This window comes from Staurois parvus, unplaced genomic scaffold (genome assembly GCF_062004578.1).
Source record: "Staurois parvus isolate SC_StPar_1 unplaced genomic scaffold, SC_StPar_1.0 ptg001181l, whole genome shotgun sequence".
Classification (NCBI taxonomy): domain Eukaryota; kingdom Metazoa; phylum Chordata; class Amphibia; order Anura; family Ranidae; genus Staurois; species Staurois parvus.
This window is the reverse complement of record NW_028318977.1, coordinates 42,591-59,238: the sequence shown is the minus strand read 5'-3', so window position 1 is coordinate 59,238 and position 16,648 is coordinate 42,591. Positions and strand designations below refer to the sequence as shown.

The window sequence follows — 16,648 nt, the reverse complement described above, 5'->3', positions numbered from 1 at the left end:
AAGAATGCCCCTTACATTGGTGGTCAGTGGGAAGAATGTCCCTTACATTGGTGGTCATTGGGAAGAATGTCCCTTACATTGGTGATCAGTGGGAAGAATGTTCCTTACATTGGTGATCAGTGGGAAGAATGTCCCTTACATTGGTGGTCAGTGGGAAGAATGCCCCTTACATTGGTGATCAGTGGGAAGAATGTCCCTTACATTGGTGATCGGTGGGAAGAATGTCCCTTACATTGGTGGTCAGTGGGAAGAATGCCCCTTACATTGGTGATCAGTGGGAAGAATGTCCCTTACATTGGTGATCGGTGGGAAGAATGTCCCTTACATTGGTGGTCAGTGGGAAGAATGTCCCTTACATTGGTGATCGGTGGGAAGAATGTCCCTTACATTGGTGGTCAGTGGGAAGAATGTCCCTTACATTGGTGATCGGTGGGAAGAATGTCCCTTACATTGGTGGTCAGTGGGAAGAATGTCCCTTACATTGGTGATCAGTGGGAAGAATGTCCCTTACATTGGTGATCAGTGGGAAGAATGTCCCTTACATTGGTGATCGGTGGGAAGAATGACCCTTACATTGGTGGTCAGTGGGAAGAATGACCCTTACATTGGTGATCGGTGGGAAGAATGACCCTTACATTGGTGATCGGTGGGAAGAATGACCCTTACATTGGTGATCAGTGGGAAGAATGACCCTTACATTGATGGTCAGTGGGAAGAATGTATCTTACATTGGTAAATATCCAAGGCCATAGGACAATGACACCATGACAGAGGGTGACTGAAGAAAGATATTCCAAAACAGAACAAGTGTTTAATTGCAGTCAAATTTGAGTTTAATGTGTCTTGTCAAATAAATAAAATAACAATTTTAACTATCTGCACTCTTCAAAGGGGTTGTATGGAAGGGCAATTTGGTGCCATGATGCTCTTATAACTGGTAAGGGTTTCTCATGGGTTTCTAAAGAACTGGGTCTCCACCAGACAGTTTGAAAGGAATTTACAACTGTTACTACTAAGCAAAGGAGAGGTTGTCCTACACACATCAGGGAAAGGGCACTCAACCCTCAAACACATCACAAAAAATAAAGTTTGCAGACATCTCTTTGTCTTTGTTACAGTTTCTGTACAGTAATGGTGTCAATGAAAGGGCACTGAGAAGAAAAACACTGCTCAAAAATGTGGTTTCTCTCTCTTACTCTCTGTGGACCTCCAAAGCGTAAGAGTTGTTCTAGAAACATCAAGTAAACAGCACACCACACAGCCCTCAAACAGGGTTGTCTTAACTGTACAAAGACCTGTGTACAGGGGAGAGAAAAGCTTATGTTTTGGTAAACCTTATCTCAACTGTGAAGCATGGTGGATGAGGGATAATCATGAGTTGCTGCCTTTGGACATTGTGTGAAGTTAACAAAAGTCCAGTGACTTCCAAGATGTGTTGGGAAATGTCTACAGCCGGGTATCTGTCTGTAATCTAAAACTTCTAAGAATTTGGGCCATGCAATATGATAGTGGTCTCCAAACTGTGGCCCGTGGGCCGAATGTGGACCTTTGCTTGCTTTTATTCGGCCCTTGGGGCATTATCCCCTACCCCCACCCCACTGTTAGCAGTAGTGAGTCATAATTCCTTACACAGACCGACATTGGGGCACTATTCCTCTCACTTACACCAATGATGGTGCACTATTCCTCCCACTGATACCAATGATGGGGCACTATTCCTCCTACTGACACCAATTATGGGGCACTATTCCTCCCACTGACACCAATTATGGGGCACTATTCCTCCCACTGATACCAATGAGGGCACACTATTCCTCCCACTGACACCAATTATGGGGCACTATTCCTCCCACTGACACCAATTATGGGGCACTATTCCTCCCACTGATACCAATGAGGGCACACTATTCCTCCCACTGACACCAATTATCGGGCATTACACCTCCCATTGATACCAATGATGGGGCACTATTCCTCCCACTGACACCAATGATGGTGCACTATTCCTCCCATTGATAACATTGAGGGCGCACTATCCCTCCCTCTGACACAAATGATGTGGGGAAATTTTTCTCGCAGTGATACCAGGAACAGGGCACTATTCCTCCCACTGATACCAATGATGGGGCACTATTCCTCCCACTGACACCAATGATGGGGCACTATTCCTCCCACTGATACCAATGATGGGGAACTATTCCTCCCACTGATACCAATGATGGGACACTATTCCTCCTACTGATACCAATGATGGGGCACTATTCCTCCCACTGATACCAATGATGTGGCACTATTCCTCCCACTGATACCAATGATGGGGCACTATTCCTCCCATTGATACCAATGAGGGCACTATTCCTTCCACTGACACCAATGATGGTGCACTATTCCTCCCATTGATAACATTGAGGGCGCACTATCCCTCCCGCTGACACCAATGATGTGGGGAAATTTTCCTCGCAGTGATACCAGCAATGGGGCACTATTCCTCCCACTGATACCAATGATGGGGCACTATTCCTCCCACTGACACCAATGATGGGGCCCTACTTCAAATGATACCAATGAGGGCGCACTGTTCCTCCCACTGACACCAATGGTGGGGCACTATTCCTCCCATTCATACTAATGATGACATGCTATTCCTCCCACTGACACCAATGATGGGGCACTATTCCTCCCACTGATACCAATGATGGGGCACTATTCCTCCCACTGACACCAATGGTGGGGCACTATTCCTCCCATTCATACTAACGATGACACACTATTCCTCCCATTGACACTAACAATGGAGCACTCTTCTTGGCCCACCTCTACATGGATATTTCGAACCGATAAAAAATGTACGCTTCCTGAGAAGAAAGTTGATTGAGCCACAGCAAACTCTTGTGTTCCACTTACCGGACCGGTGCCAACCAAAGGTCATATGTTTGGTTGGAGGTCGTGTCGAGATCCACAAGGAGAAGATACTGACACACATACTGCCCAGGTCAGTGAGGAGATGAGCTGCATCTGTCATGATGGCCAAGCTGTGGGCAATATAACCCCCTGGAAGGACACAGAAGGACCATGGGATGTACACTGCCCTACTGACACAGATATCTACATCTCCATAACAAGTTACCTGCCACCTCTCCGATCATGAAGATAAAGCATACAATGCAGGCAAAGTACAGCTTCTTCCGAGCATGAAGCTTCTGCTGGCAGTCCGATGGTAAACATGTGCCATGGCAGTGTTGGGACACGGGTCTCTCCAGCTCAATGGACACAGCCGAGCTGCCATTCGTGAAGGGAAATCCTGGGAAGAGGTCCTTAGTTCCTGAGAAGAGACTGAAACCCAAACAGAAGTCAGATTAATAGGGAAAACCAGTGTATGTCACCGCCAATTAATGTGTTGTGGTGTGACGCTCAACCAATCACTGTACCAGATGCAGAAATGTGGACAACAGTCTACATTATACACTATATTGTCAAAAGTATTGGGATGCCTGCCTTTCCACGCACATGCACATTAATGGCATCCCAGTCTTAGTCCGTAGGGTTCAATATTGAGTTGGCCCTGCCCCTTGCAGACATAACAGCTTCAACTCTTCTGGGAAGGCCGTCCACAAGGTTTAGGAGGGTGTCTATGGGAAGGTTGGACCATTCTTCCAGAAGCACATTTGTGAGGTCAGGCACTGATGTCGGGGGAGGAGGCCTGGCTCACAGTCTCCACTCTAATTCATCCCAAAGGTGTTCTATGGGGTTGAGGTCAGGACTCTGTGCAGGCCAGTCAAGTTCCTTCACCCCAAACTGGCTCCTCCATGTCTTTATGGACCTTGCTTTGTGCAGTGGTGTGCAGTCATGTTGGAACAGGAAGGGGCCATCCCCAAACTCTTCCCACAAAGTTGGGAGCATGAAATTGTCCAAAATGTCCTGGTATGCTGATGCCTTAAGAGTTCCCTTCACTGGAACTAGGGGGCAAAACCCAACCCCACACCATAATCCTCCCTCCACCAAACTTTACACTTGGCACAATGCAGTCATGTAAGTAGCATTCTCCTGGCAACCACCAAACCCAGACACGTTCAGGGGCAGACTGACCATTCGGGCACCTGGGCACTTCCCGAGGACCCGGGGTCAGTAGGGAGCCCCATGAGATGCCCCTGGTACCTTTCATAGGCTTTTTTAGGTGTGGTTTAAGTGTGGGCAAGGACACAGGGGCCCCATGAATTCCTATTGCCCGAGGGCCCCATGAGTTGTCAGTCCGCCCCTGGACACGTCCATCAGATTGCCAGACAGAGAAGTGTGATTCATCACTCCAGTGAACACGTCTCCACTGTTCTAGAGTCTAGTGGCGGCATGCTTTACACCATGTCATCAAACGCTTTGCATTGCACTTGGTGATGGAAGGCTTGGATGCAGCTGCTTGGCCATGGAAGCCCATTCCATGAAGCTCTCTACGCACTGTTGTTGTGCTCATCTGAAGGCAACACCAAGTTTGGAGGTCTTTAGTTATTGACTCTGCTGTGCACTTCAGCATGCGCTGAACCCGGTCTGTCATGTGACGTGGCCTACCACTTAGTGGCTGAGATGCTGTTGTTCCCAGTTTCTTCCAATTGTTTTGTAATACAACTAACAGTTGACCGTGGAATATTTAGTAGCCAGGAAATTTCACAGATGGACTTATATTGGGCAGCACCGTGGCTAAATGGTTAGCACTTCTGCTTGGCAGTACTAGGGTTTTTGGTTCGAATCTCAGCCATGGCACCACGTGCCTGGAGTTTGAATGTTCACCCTGTGCCTGCACTTTTGGCAATATAATACATAATGTACATCATTGTCCTTATGTGTCTGCTTCTTTTTTTTTCTGGATACAGGAAGACCCCCAACCCTTATGGTTTCCTTTATACAAATAACATATACAGGTATTATCTAACTAGAACTAAAAGTTCAATGATTGACAGAACGAAATTTGGCCTTCACCATCCTCAATCCAATCATCTATCAAAGTATCTTCTGCAATTGGGAAAAATTGTTGGTGATTTGTCCAGCAAGTTCTACCACTTTAGAATATGTAGCACTACCTCCTTAGGAGTTGCTGAAGATTTGTACCCCCCTATAGTCCTGCACAGACAGGCAACATGCATTTATTTTCAAAGACTTGCAATCTGGAGACAGTAAACAGTGGTTGAGGGGTGTATGGGATGCCCAAGGGAACTGCAACTGAGGACAACTCCTTAGCAACTATATACAAGACTCTATGCAGCAAAAAGGGCTTCTTCCTGGAGAGCTTCCAGCCTCTCCTGATGTACCACCCCAGACCCCAGATGAATCCTCTCCTCAGCCAGCTATACTGGGTGACTCCCTGGGCAAGGGGATCCAAACCTTCCACTTTAAATGTAACAGTCCCTGGTGTAGAGCTAGTCAGGTTTCCCACCAAAAGGCCCTCTCCCCTTGTCTGGCCCAGGGGTTACAGGATTACTCAGTCCTTTCCTGTGAGCTGGTTGGGTTAGGTGGCTGCCTTCAGGTCTCATGCTGGGCTGACTCCTTCCCTAGACTCGATGTGAGTCAGGAGACCTGGCTTCCTTCACAGCCCCCAGATGTATATCTACCCTCTCTTCTCTGCCTCTGGAACCCCATCTGGATGACGTCCCTATGTATCCATGCCTGCTAACTACTTACCTCTTGTGAGTTACATACCATTGTGTGCAATAAATGATTGTCAAATACTGCACTTAGTCTGGCGCCCCTCTCTCTCCTTTTATCTTCCTTCCTTGGATCCACAGGTGGTCCTCCCTCTGGGGACCAGTGGGGCTGAGTGATCCTCCATTCCTGGTCCCAGCCTGTAGGTAGGCCTCTTCCTACTGGGCACCTCTCAGGCTCTTGCTTATCAGCTTCTCACTTCATCTTCCAACCGAACTCTCCTGCTCCTGAGCAGGCTCAGTCACACTTAAAGGCTGCCCTGGCCCCATGCCAAGCCTCCTGCTTGGGGATTGGCCAGAGTCCTCTAAGTGTACAGGCCAGCCTCTCCTCACCCCACTGCTTCTAGAATCTTCTCCACGTTTGTAGAGCAGAGGGAGGTAAGGAACTGACCCACAGAGCCTCTCAGCCTTGACCTACATTTGACCTACTGTCTCATACCTAGGCTGCTAATCAGCCTTTCTAACTAAAAATGGATAACTAGCTCCCCTTGGCTATCTAGATGGGGGCTAGAAATAGATACTTTTTATGTAAAATAAGACTGGCTATAGATACTGTATATAATTACCACACTAAATTCATACATACAGTTGCAAGAAAAAGTATGTGAACCCCTTGGGATTACATGGAGTTTTGCATGAATTGGGCATAAAATGTGCTCTGAACATCATCTAAGTCACAACAATAGAAGAACACAGTCTGCTGAACATGATACTACACAAACATTAGATGTTGCCATGGTTTAATTGCACATAACATGTAAACATTCACAGTGCAGGGAGGAAAAAGTATGTGAACCTTTGGATTTAATAACTGGTTGACCCTCCTTTGGCAGCAATAACCTCAACCAAATGCTTCCTGTAGTTGCAGATCAGACCTGCACAACGATCTGGAGTCATTTTGGACCACTCTTCTTCACAAAACTGTTTCAGTGTAGCAATATTCCTGGGATGTCTGGTGTGAATCGCTCTGTTAAGGTCATGCCACAGCATTTCAATCGGGTTGAGGTCAGGACACTGACTGGGCCACTCCAGAAGGTGTATTCTGTGCTGTTGCAGCCATTGTTTTGTTGAATTACTTGTATGCTTTGGGTCATTGTCCTGTTGCATCACCCATATTCTGCGGAGATTCAGTTGGCGGACAGATGGTGGTACGTTTTCCTGCAAAATGTCTTGATAAACTCTGGAATTCATTTTCCCATCAATGACAACAATCCGTCCAGGCCCTGAGGCAGCAAAGCAGCCCCAAACCATGATGCTCCCTCCGCCATGTTTTACAGTGGGGATGAGGTTTTGATGTTGGTGTGCTATGCCTTTTTTTCTCCACACATAGTGTTGTGTGTTCTTCCCAAACAACTCAATCTTGGTTTCATCTGTCCACAGTATATTTTGCCAGTAGTGCTATGGAACATCCAGGTGCTCTTCTGCAAACTTCAAACGTGCTGCAATCTTCTTTTTGGACAGCAATGGCTTCCTCCGTGGTGTCCTCCCATGTACTCCATTCTTGTTTAATGTTTTCCTTATTGTAGATGTGTCAACAAAAATGTTAGCATGTGCCAGAGATTTCTGTAGGTCTTTAACTGACACTCTGGGATTCTTCTTTACCTCATGCAGCATTCTGCGCTGTGCTCTTGCAGTCATTTTTACAGGACGACCACGCCTAGGGAGAGTAGCAACAGTGCTAAACTTTCTCCATTTGTAGACAGTCTGTCTTACCGTGGATACATGAACATCAAGGCTTTTGGAGATACTTTTGTAACTCTTTCCAGCTTCATGCAAGTCAACAATTCTTGATCGTAGGTCTTCTGAGAGCTCTTTTCTGCGAGGCATGGTTCACATCAGACAGTGCTTCTTGAAACCAGTAAACCCAAAACAGGTGTGTGTTTTGTAAGGGCAGGACAGCTGTCAGCAACACATCCAATATCATCACACTGATTGGAGTCAAGGTTGGCTCACTTCTGGCTCCAATTAGCTCTGGGAGAAGTCATTAAGCTAGGGCCTCACATACTTTTTCCTCCCTGCACTGTGAATGTTTACATGTTATGTGCAATTAAACCATGGCAACATCTAATGTTTGTGTAGTATTATGTTCAGCAGACTGTGTTCTTCTATTGTTGTGACTTAGACGACGTTCAGAGCACATTTTATGCCCAATTCATGCAAAACTCCACGTAATCCCAAGGGGTTCACATACTTTTTCTTGCAACTGTACATACATTACTCAGCTCTTTATAGATTGTGAAGACCACACCATAGCAGCCTATAAGGAAGCTCAAAGTCTACAGTCCCCTCCACTCTCACCTCAGACAATCTATACGGCCAGCTTGGCCAGTATGTATGAGTAGAATGTTGATTCTAAAGGAAGAAGGACACATTTATTCATCTGAACTAGACAATATTTCTCTTTTATTTTACCTTAGGTCATCGATAAAATTACGTAAAAACGTTTATGGGCAAATGTAGACTCAAACGCATGATGCACTTGGGAAGCAAAATGAGCAAAATGCCTAAACCCAACCACCTGTAGCACTACCCTCGTAGGGTCCGCTGGATTTGATTTGGTCTCCCTAAGCTTTGAACGGCCGGGCATCAGAGTTGTTTACAAAGTCAGTAAAACAGCCCTTGAGCTGGTTTTTAGTTGTTTTTATTGAGCGCTTAATATATGGGATTCCCAAGGAACTGTAGAACTTCTTAGCAACTATGTACAAAAATGTGGTCTAGCAAAAATATAGCACTGTCCCTTTACAAAGCACTGTAGTTTTTTGGTGTATCTCCAAAGACCCCGGGTGAATCCTCCTTTTCAACTAGCTGTACTGAGGGTATCCCTGAGCAAGAGGTCCCAGAGCCTGCAGTTAAGCAGTCCCGAATGAGGACTAGTTGGGTATTACACCTGACCACCCTGTCCCCTTATCTGCCCAGGGGGTATAGGAGTACTCACACTGTCCTGTCCTGTCAGCGTGGTGGGTTGGTATCTACTTTCAGGTTTTTTCGCTGGGCTGGCTCCTTCTGTGCTGCTCAAGATGTCCTCCCTAACAGACCTTGGGCAGTGGAGATCCTCTTTTCAAGCATCCTGCCTGTAGGTAGTCTCCCCTCACTGGGGCCCCCTCCCAGGCTCCATACTCCAGCCTTCTCTCAATCCATCTTCCAACCGACTCCTCTGCTCCACAGGCTCTGTCATATTTGAGGGTTGCCCTGGTCACCATGCCCAGCCTCCTGCTAGGGGATTGGCCAAGGTCCCTCAAACATGTAGACCTGAGCCTCCTACCCTCTTCCAGAAAGTTCTGCCAGATATTGAAGGGTGGGAAGGGTGGGATGGCTCAAGAAGCCCTGACCTGTAGAACCAACCAGCCTGTACTGAGGTGAACTCCTGCTTCACTCCCAGGCTGACTCATCCCAGGCTGCTACTCAGCCTCTATCTAAAAAAAAAAAAACCCTAATTAAACCTAAAGGGCGTTACACACCATAACGGCAAACCAAACATATCAGAAATATAGCGATCAGGTAACATAGCTTATCTACAAAGGGTTAGCATTGATGTTAGCATTAGGTGTAGCATTATGTAGGCAGGTGCTAATAGTCGCTGTTTCTTTTTTGCTTTTTATGGCAATGTTACTGTATTTGTTTCTGGGGTATAAATACATCTTCAGAGAACCATCCCAATGTGTGTGACCCATGGGAGCTGGTTGGTCAGGACAGATTGCTGCAATGTGGTCTCTTCTCTGCCACCACTAATCCCCTTAATAGGAAGGAACTCCAGCTATACAAACTTGTTGCTATCCATTACACACACTACCAGGGGCGGACTGACAACTCATAGGGCCCCCGGGCAATAGGGGATCATGGGGCCCCTGTGTCCTCGCTCACACTCAAACCACACCCAAAAAAGCCTATGAAAGGTACCAGGGACATCTCCTGGGGCCCCCTACTGACTCTGGGCCCTCGGGCAATGCCCGAGTTCCCCAATGGTCAGTCCGCCCCTGCACACTACGTTCCTTATACATCTTATCTTTTTGGGAAAACCGCTAGAGACATTGTTATGTTCAACAGCACAGTTAATTCCACCTCAGCCAAATTATGTGAACTGATCACACATGTATGTGACGATTAATGACATATCTGTATTTCCCAAGTACCCCAGTAAAAGGAACTTCAATCAAGCTAAGAAGTGGTCACCAAGAAACCTTGGTGCATCTGAGGAACCCTCTGTTGGGAGTTAAAGCCAGTTTACCTTCCAGGTTAAGCAGCCTTGAGCTTCTATAGGACAGTTGTACCAGGTGAACCCTTGTGGTTGAAGTACATCTGCAAGTAGGCACATTTTAGGCCCCCATTCACACTAGTGTGACTCCAAAGTCATGCAGTTTCGACTGTGACTTTTATGTGACTCTCTGGCACTCAAGTCACAAGAAAGTTGCATCAAAGTAGTGCAGGAACTTTCTCAAAGTCGCTCTGACTTTAAATCGCATATATTGGAACTGATGCCATTGAAAATAATGGGATGCAACTTTTTAATGCGATTTTATGTGTCAAAGGTTGCATGGCAGGCAGGGCCAGATCTAGCCTATCCGGTGTGGGGGTGCAGTAAAAAATGTCAGGGGGGCAGAGGATGAGAGGTCAGCAGGGCAGAGGACAGGGGTCACTGCTGGTGGGGCAGAGGGTAGGGGTCACTGGTGGCAGTGCAGAGGACAGAGGTTACTGCTGGAAGGGCAGAGGACAGAGGTCACTGGTGGCAGTGCAAAGGACAGAGGTCACTGCTGGAAGGGCAGAGGACAGAGGTTACTGCTGGTGGGGCAGAGGACAGGGGTCACTGGTGGCAGTGCAGAGGACAGAGGTCACTGCTGGCAGGGCAGAGGACAGAGGTCACTGCTGGCAGGGCAGAGGACAGAGGTCACCGCTGGCGGGGCAGAGGACAGGGGTCACTGGTGGCAGTGCAGAGGACAGAGGTCACTGCTGGCGGGTAGAGGACAGAGGTCACTGCTGGCAGGGCAGAGGACAGAGGTCACTGCTGGCAGGGCAGAGGATAGAGGTCACTGCTGGCAGGGCAGAGGATAGAGGCACAGCTCCTTCTCCCATCCCTGCACTGCACACAACCTGGGCACAGGTAACAGAGCTCCTCCTCCGCACACAATACATAACTGAAATCAGTATAGTGTCGGTCAAGGACAGTAGTGTCAGGCTAGGACAGCATAATGTCAAAGTAGGGTGGTAAAGTATCAGATTAGGGTGGTACTGAGTCAATTTAGGGCAGTATAGTGGAAGGTTAGGGTAGTATAGTGGCAGTATAGTGGCAGGTTAGGGTAGTATAGTGGCAGTATAGTGGTAGGTTAGGGCAGTATAGTGGCAGGTTAGGGTAGTATAGTGGCAGTATAGTGGCAGGTTAGGGCAGTATAGTGGCAGGTTAGGGCAGTATAGTGGCATTTTGGTGGCAGGTTAGGGCAGTATAGTGGCAGGTTGGGGTAGTATAGTGGCAGTATAGTGGCAGGTTAGGGTAGTATAGTGGCAGTATAGTGGCAGGTTAGGGCAGTATAGTGGCAGTATAGTGGCAGGTTAGGGCAGTATAGTGGCAGTATAGTGGCAGGTTAGGGCAGTATAGGGCAGGTTAGGGTAGTATAGTGGCAGGTTAGAGTAGTATAGTGGCAGTATAGTGGTAGGTTAGGGCAGTATAATGGCAGGTTAGGGTAGTATAGTGGCAGTATAGTGGCAGGGTAGGGCAGTATAGTGGCAGGTTAGGGTAGTATAGTGGCAGTATAGTGGTAGGTTAGGGCAGTATAGTGGCAGTATAGAGGCAGGTTAGGGTAGTATAGTGGCAGTATAGTGGCAGGTTAGGGCAGTATAGTGGCAGGTTATGGTAGTATAGTGGCAGGTTAGGGCAGTATAGTGGCAGGTTAGGGTAGTATAGTGGCAGGTTAGGGTAGTATAGTGGCAGGTTAGGGCAGTATAGTGGCAGTATAGTGGCAGGTTAGGCTATTATAGTGGCAGTATAGTGGCAGGTTAGGCCAGTATAGTGGCAGATTAGGGTAGTATAGTGACAGTATAGTGGCAGGTTAGGGCAGTATAGTGGCAGGTTAGGGTAGTATAGTGGCAGGTTATGGTAGTATAGTGGCAGGTTAGGGTAGTATAGTGGCAGGTTATGGTAGTATAGTGGCAGTATAGTAGCAGGTTAGGGCAGTACAGTGGCAGGTTAGGGTAGTATAGTGGCAGTATAGTGGCAGGTTAGGGCAGTATAGTGGCAGGTTAGGGCAGTATAGTGGCAGGTCAGGGTAGTATAGTGGCAGTATAGTGGCAGGTCAGGGTAGTATAGTGGTAGTATAGTGACAGGTTAGGGTAGTATAGTGGCAGTATAGTGGCAGGTTGAGGCAGTATAGTGGTAGGTTAGGGTAGTATAGTGGCAGTATAGTGGTAGGTTAGGATAGTATAGTGGCAGGTTAGGGTAGCATAGTGGCAGGTTAGGGCAATATAGTGGCAGTATAGTGGCAGGTTAGGGTAGTATAGTGGCAGGTTAGGGTAGTATAGTGGCAGTATAGTGCCAGGTTGGTGCAGTATAGTGGCAGGTTAGGGTAGTATAGTGGCAGGTTAGGGCAATATAGTGGCAGTATAGTGGCAGGTTGGGGCAGTATAGTGGCAGGTTAGGGTAGTATAGTGGCAGTATAATGGTAGGTTAGGGTAGTATAGTGGCAGTATAGTGGCAGGTTAGGGCAGTATAGTGGCAGGTTGGGGCAGTATAGTGCCAGGTTAGGGTTGGCTTTGGAGGGGGGCACAAGTAAAATCTGGGGGCCATAGCCCACCCCAGCACCCCCCTAGATCCGGCCATGATAACAAGTTGCATTAGTGTGAACGGAGCCCTAACCTTCGAGGTTGGGACAAAATCTCGAGTGATGGAGGCCAGTCTGAGGAGTAAGCAGGTGACTGTGGCAGGAAATGGAGACACTGTTGAGTGGGGGGATATGTGCGGCTATATGTCCCTCACCTCACCGTGGGATACCTAAATGGGAACCCACCACAGGGCTGACCTAGGGACCTGGTCTGGGTAGTCACAAGAGCAAGGCCTTTCATTAGTGGTTGTTTTCTGTGGTGTGAGCCTTCATGGCAAGAGTGGAACACTGGTGTCTGTTGGTTCTAGGTGTGAACAGGTTAAGTGCTTAGGAATGTAAATGTGAAAAACGACTTTAATGGCAAACCCCCCCCCCCCCCCCCCCCATAGACACACACACAACTAGGGCAAGGGTCACCATTAGGATTGGAGTTAGTGTTTGGGTTCCTCTGCTCCTTAGTATGCAATGTCATGTTTTCTAGTTAATGAGGGGCTTTCTGCTACAAGAGAAGGTCCAGGGCAGTTGGGTGGAACCTTAGCAATACTCATAAGCCACTTAAAGCCTATAACACCTTTAAAAGCCACCTAAAGCCTCCTGATTTTGCCTTCCTTGTTGGCTTTAAATGTAGTTTGCAAAAGGAAAATGTCACTAATCCATACTGGATAGAGCTGAACCAATGTCATCTTCTTACTATACACTCTGGTGGCACAATGGCACTCCCGTCAGGGGAGGCTTGGGGGGGGGGGGGGCAACTATAACTATGTGGTCATTTCTTGGTAGGTACAGATTTCTGTAAGCTAATGAAAGTGTACTATGCACATGGTGCTGTAGTGATTGGTGGGTTCTTAAAGGACGTGACCTATTGGTGTCACACCTTTATGTCTCACAATATTACATTCCTTTCCAGCTCTTGGCATTTGGTCACATGATATCCTGGAGTCACAAGAGAAGTGAGTGTAGGAAAATTGCTAGATGCTGGGATTAAAGGCATGATAGATAGATAATGCCCATCCATGCCAATCCAAGCAAGGGTATCTCCACTCATGACCACCAGTCCAACATCTTCTATTAGTACTGCCCCAGGGGGTAAATGCCACTCTGCCCCCCAGCCCAGTCCTTCCGCCACACTATTGTGGAAAAAAAACATACACTATATTGCCAAACGTGTTGGGCCCACCCTCCAAATCATGTGATTCAGGTGTTCCAATCCCCTCCATGGACACAGGTGTATACAATCAAGCCCCTAGGCACGTAGACTGCTTCTACAAACATTGGTGAAAGAATGGGTCGCTCTCAGGAGCTCAGTGACTCCAAGCGTGGTCCCGTGATAGGTTGTCACCTGGGCAATAAGTCCATCCGTGACATTTCCTGGCTACTAAATATTCCACGCTCAACTGTTAGTGGGATTATAACAAAGGGGAGGAAACTGGGAACAACAGCAACTCAGCCACCAAGTGGTAGGCCACGTCACATGACAGAGCGGGGTCAGCGCATGCTGAAGCGCACAGTGCGCAGAAGTCACCAACTGTCTGCAAAGTCAATAGCTAAAGACCTCCAAACTTGGTGTGGCCTTCAGATGAGCACAACAACAGTGCGTAGAGAGCTTCATGGAATGGGTTTCCATGGCCGAGCAGCTGCATCCAAGCCTTACATCACCAAGTGCAATGCAAAGCGTCGGATGCCGTGGTGTAAAGCACACCGCCAGTGGACTCTAGAGCAGTGGAGACGTGTTCTCTGGAGTGACCAATCACGCTTCTCTGTGTGGCAATCCGATGGACGTGTCTGGGTTTGGTGGTTGCCAGGAGAATGGTACTTGCCTGACTGCATTGTGCCAAGTGTAAAGGTTGGTGGAGGGGGGATTATGGTGTGGGGTTGTTGTTCAGGGGTTGAGCTTGGCCCCCTAGTTCCAGTGAAGGGAACTCTTAAGGCATCAGCATACCAGGACATTTTGGACAATTTCATGCTCCCAACTTTGTGGGAAGAGTTTGGGGATGGCCCCTTCCTGTTCCAACATGACTGCACACCACTGCACAAAGCAAGGTCCATAAAGACATGGAGGAGCCAGTTTGGGGTGGAGGAACTTGACTGGCCTGCACAGAGTCCTGACCTCAACCCCATAGAACACCTTTGGGATGAATCAGAGCGGAGACTGTGAGCCAGGCCTCCTCCCCCGACATCAGTGCCTGACCTGACAAATGTGCTTCTGGAAGAATGGTCCAACCTTCCCATAGACACCCTCCTAAACCTTGTGGACGGCCTTCCCAGAAGAGTTGAAGCTGTTATAGCTGCAAAGGGCGGGGCCAACTCAATATTGAACCCTACGGACTAAGACTGGGAGGCCATTAAAGTTCATGTGCGTGGAAAGGCATGCCGACCAATACTTTTGGCAAAATAGTGTATGTGCTACAATTCCAAAACAATATTTCAATATTTCATCATTTTACCTTTACTAACACCTTTACTTACCCTCTTGGTAAATAGGATTTGTTATTTTTTTTAGAGGCTTGTTAGAAGCTTGGGATGAGTCAGTCTGGGAGTGAGGTAGTGAATTTGCCTCAGGACAGACTTTGAGGCTCCACAGGCCAGAGCTCCTAGAGCCCTTCCACCCTTCCTGAAACTTCTGTCACTTTCTGGAAGAGGAAGGGAGGAGGCCCGGATTTTCATGTTTAACCCCTTCCCGCCGGCGCCTCCCGACCCTTTAAGAGTTTCAGACGCCGGGAGGCGGGGTGGGTGGGGCGTGGTTTAGGAATCATGTGACCGCCGTGACGCGTCATCACGGCGGTCACATGATCGGGAAAGGTCCCGATCGAAAGAACGGACCGGGACCTTTCCGTGAGTACCACACATGTGTGCTGGGAGCGCGCAAAGGCCCAGACGCCAGGAGGCCGCACATTTGTGTGCGGCCGGCGCAAAGGGGTTAAGGGAACGTGGCCAATCTCCAGGCATGGTGGCCAGTGCAACCCTTAAATGTGTCAGAGCCTGTGCAGAAAGGGGAGTCGGGTGAAAAATGGACTGAAGGAAGGTGCTGGAGAGTGGAGCCTGGGAGGGGGCCCCAGGGAGGGGGGCCTACCTACGGGATGGTTGCTGGACAGTCTCCTAGTGAGGACAATCCTGACAGCAGGGAAGGACCCAACTCAATGTAAGGCCTGAAAAGCAGCTGCAAACCACCAAGCTAACAGAGCAGGACAATGTGAGTACTACTACACCCCCTGAGCCAGATAAAGAAAGAGGGTGGTCAGGTCCAAGACCCAACTAGTTCTCATCCGGGACTGCTTAATTGGCAAATCTTGGAATCCCTTGCCCAGGGATACCCTCAGTGCAGCTGGGTAAAGAGGAAGGATTCATCTGGGGTCTGAGGAGGTACATCAAAGGGACTTCAGTACTTCTTAAAGAGACAGTGCTGTTTTTCAGATCCACATTTTTGGACAGTGTACAGGTTGCTAGAAAGTTTGCCCTCAAGTGTACAGTTCCTTGGGTATCCCATTTATCTCTAGACCCCATCCAAGTTGTTAACTCCCCAATAAAAACAACAACAAACTAGCTCAAGGACTGTTTACTGACTCCGTGTGTGAAGATGTGGAAAAATGTGTGTTGCCTGGCAGTTCAGAGCTTAGGGGGACCCAATCAATACTCAGCGGCTCCTGCGGGGTAGCACTACACAGGTAAAAGAATGCTGTATTAAGGGTGCAAGAAGAAAGGTTCTATCGCAACCTTGTCTCTTCTCCAGGACCAGATCTGTACTACCAGAGATATGTCTTCTCTCCAGAACCAGAGCTGTACTACCAGAGCTATGTCTCCTCTCCAGGACCAGATCTGTACTACCAGGACCATGTCTCCTCTCCAGAACCAGAGCTGTACTACCAGAGCTATGTCTCCTCTCCAGAACCAGAGCTGTACTACCAGAGCTATGTCTTGTCTCCAGAACCAGAGCTGTACTACCAGAGCTATGTCTTCTCTCCAGAACCAGAGCTGTACTACCAGAGCTATGTCTTCTCTCCAGAACCAGAGCTGTACTACCAGAACCATGTCTCCTCTCCAGGACCAGATCTGTACTACCAGAGATATGTCTTCTCTCCAGACCCAGAGCTGTACTACCAGAGCTATGTCTCCTCCCCAGAACCAAATCTGTACAACCAGAACCTTGTTTCCTCTTCA

The 16,648-nt window shown here is 48.1% G+C and overlaps 1 protein-coding gene across 1 annotated transcript in view; it reads right to left on the bottom strand.

Moving 5' to 3' along the window:
- Positions 1–16,648, bottom strand: part of LOC149438528 (proton-coupled zinc antiporter SLC30A2-like) — a 59,231-nt gene that overhangs the window by 34,010 nt on the left and 8,573 nt on the right. Inside the window, exons 2-3 of the mRNA XM_089659663.1 lie at positions 3,128–3,333; positions 2,905–3,051 (exon numbers count right to left, since the gene is read on the bottom strand). Of these exons, the coding sequence (XP_089515789.1) occupies positions 2,905–3,051; positions 3,128–3,333 (353 nt within the window). The remainder of the gene's footprint in view (positions 1–2,904; positions 3,052–3,127; positions 3,334–16,648) is intronic.